This window comes from Perissodus microlepis, chromosome 16 (assembly GCF_051167445.1).
Source record: "Perissodus microlepis isolate ML-2025 ecotype Zambia chromosome 16, ASM5116744v1, whole genome shotgun sequence".
Lineage (NCBI taxonomy): Eukaryota > Metazoa > Chordata > Actinopteri > Cichliformes > Cichlidae > Perissodus > Perissodus microlepis.
In genome coordinates this window covers 3451531-3452786 of record NC_140476.1, presented here as the reverse complement: position 1 = coordinate 3452786, position 1256 = coordinate 3451531, and the positions used below count along the sequence as shown (strand labels likewise).

Here is a 1256-nt window from a genome sequence, read left to right as displayed (position 1 = left end):
CTATATGAATGCTATATGGTAATTACAATATTGTAATAATGTAGGATCTTTATCTTACAATATTAGGCACCTTGAGGTGACTGTTGTTATGATTTGGTGCTACATAAATAAAACTGAACTCAATTAAATTAGGCAGGTGGTCATCATAAATACATTTAGTGCAAAGATATGTAGGAAATGGAAATGACCTGAGATATGAAGATAAATATTAAAGCTGCAGAACTGCTTACATTAATATCTTTTTTCAATGCATATAAGAAAAGGATCTGATCTGTAACTGTCCATGATTACAAAAAAATTAGTTATCTTACTAAATAACACAGAAGTCACTTAGTTTTAAAAATAACAACACTACAAATTGTTTTCCGAATTTTGGTCAGTTTGAAACCATAAATCAGAGGATTCATAATAGGAGGAATGACAAGAAACTCTATTGCTGCAAAGTTTTGAAGAGTCTGAGGCAACTCTTTCGAACCCAGTCGCATATTTATAATGTCCAAAAGCTTTGTCACAGCAAAAGTAAATAATGAGACGAGATGTGGGACACATGTTTGCATGAACTTTGCCCTGTTTTCTATAGACCTGACACATGTTTGAATGATATACATATAGGACCAAACTATAAAAACACCGTAAAGAAAATAAATACTTATTGTAATATTTGCAGATATAGCATTGATTGTAGTTTGTGCTGGAAAACAAGCGAGTTGAACAATACTCCAGTTCACACAGAAGAGTCTGGAAATATACGGGCTGCATAACTTCAGTCTAGATGTTAGAATGGTATTCACAGCCACAATGCAGAAATTTGTTAACCACAAAAAACATGCAAACCTAATGACTCTTTGCTTTGACATGATAGAGTGGTACTTCAGTGGCTGACATATGGCCACATATCTGTCATATGCCATGAGTGCAGGAATCGACAGTTCACCACAGGCAGAAGAATAAATCACCTGATTCTGAATAAGGCAACCGTAATATGAGATGAGATGAACATCAGAGAGGAGATCCCAGAGAAATTTGGGGTAGAAACCTGCTGTTCCATAAAGTGCATTGATGCAAAAGACACAGAGCAGAATATACATTGATTCATGGAGGTTGCTGTCCAAGATGATGATCACAATGAGAGAAACATTTAGCAGGCAAATGATGCAGTAACACAACAAACTGAGGAAAAAGAGAACAAACCTGTGACTGACTGTTTCATTGAAACCTGAAAGAAAAAACATCGTTATTACAGAAACATTATTCAT

At 34.9% G+C, this 1256-nt stretch overlaps 1 protein-coding gene across 1 annotated transcript; it reads right to left on the bottom strand.

Annotated features, from left to right (window-relative positions):
* Positions 1 to 326: 326 nt before the first annotated feature.
* On the bottom strand, positions 327 to 1256 carry LOC146370215 (olfactory receptor 5F1-like). The gene has a single exon (XM_084908378.1). The coding sequence runs from the start codon at positions 1254 to 1256 to the stop codon at positions 327 to 329; it is 930 nt and encodes a 309-aa protein (XP_084764504.1).

What these genes read in the sequence shown, in the direction of transcription:
- LOC146370215 (XM_084908378.1), bottom strand. Translation starts at nt 1,256, where the DNA reads ATGAATAATGTTTCTGTAATAACGATGTTTTTTCTTTCAGGTTTCAAT.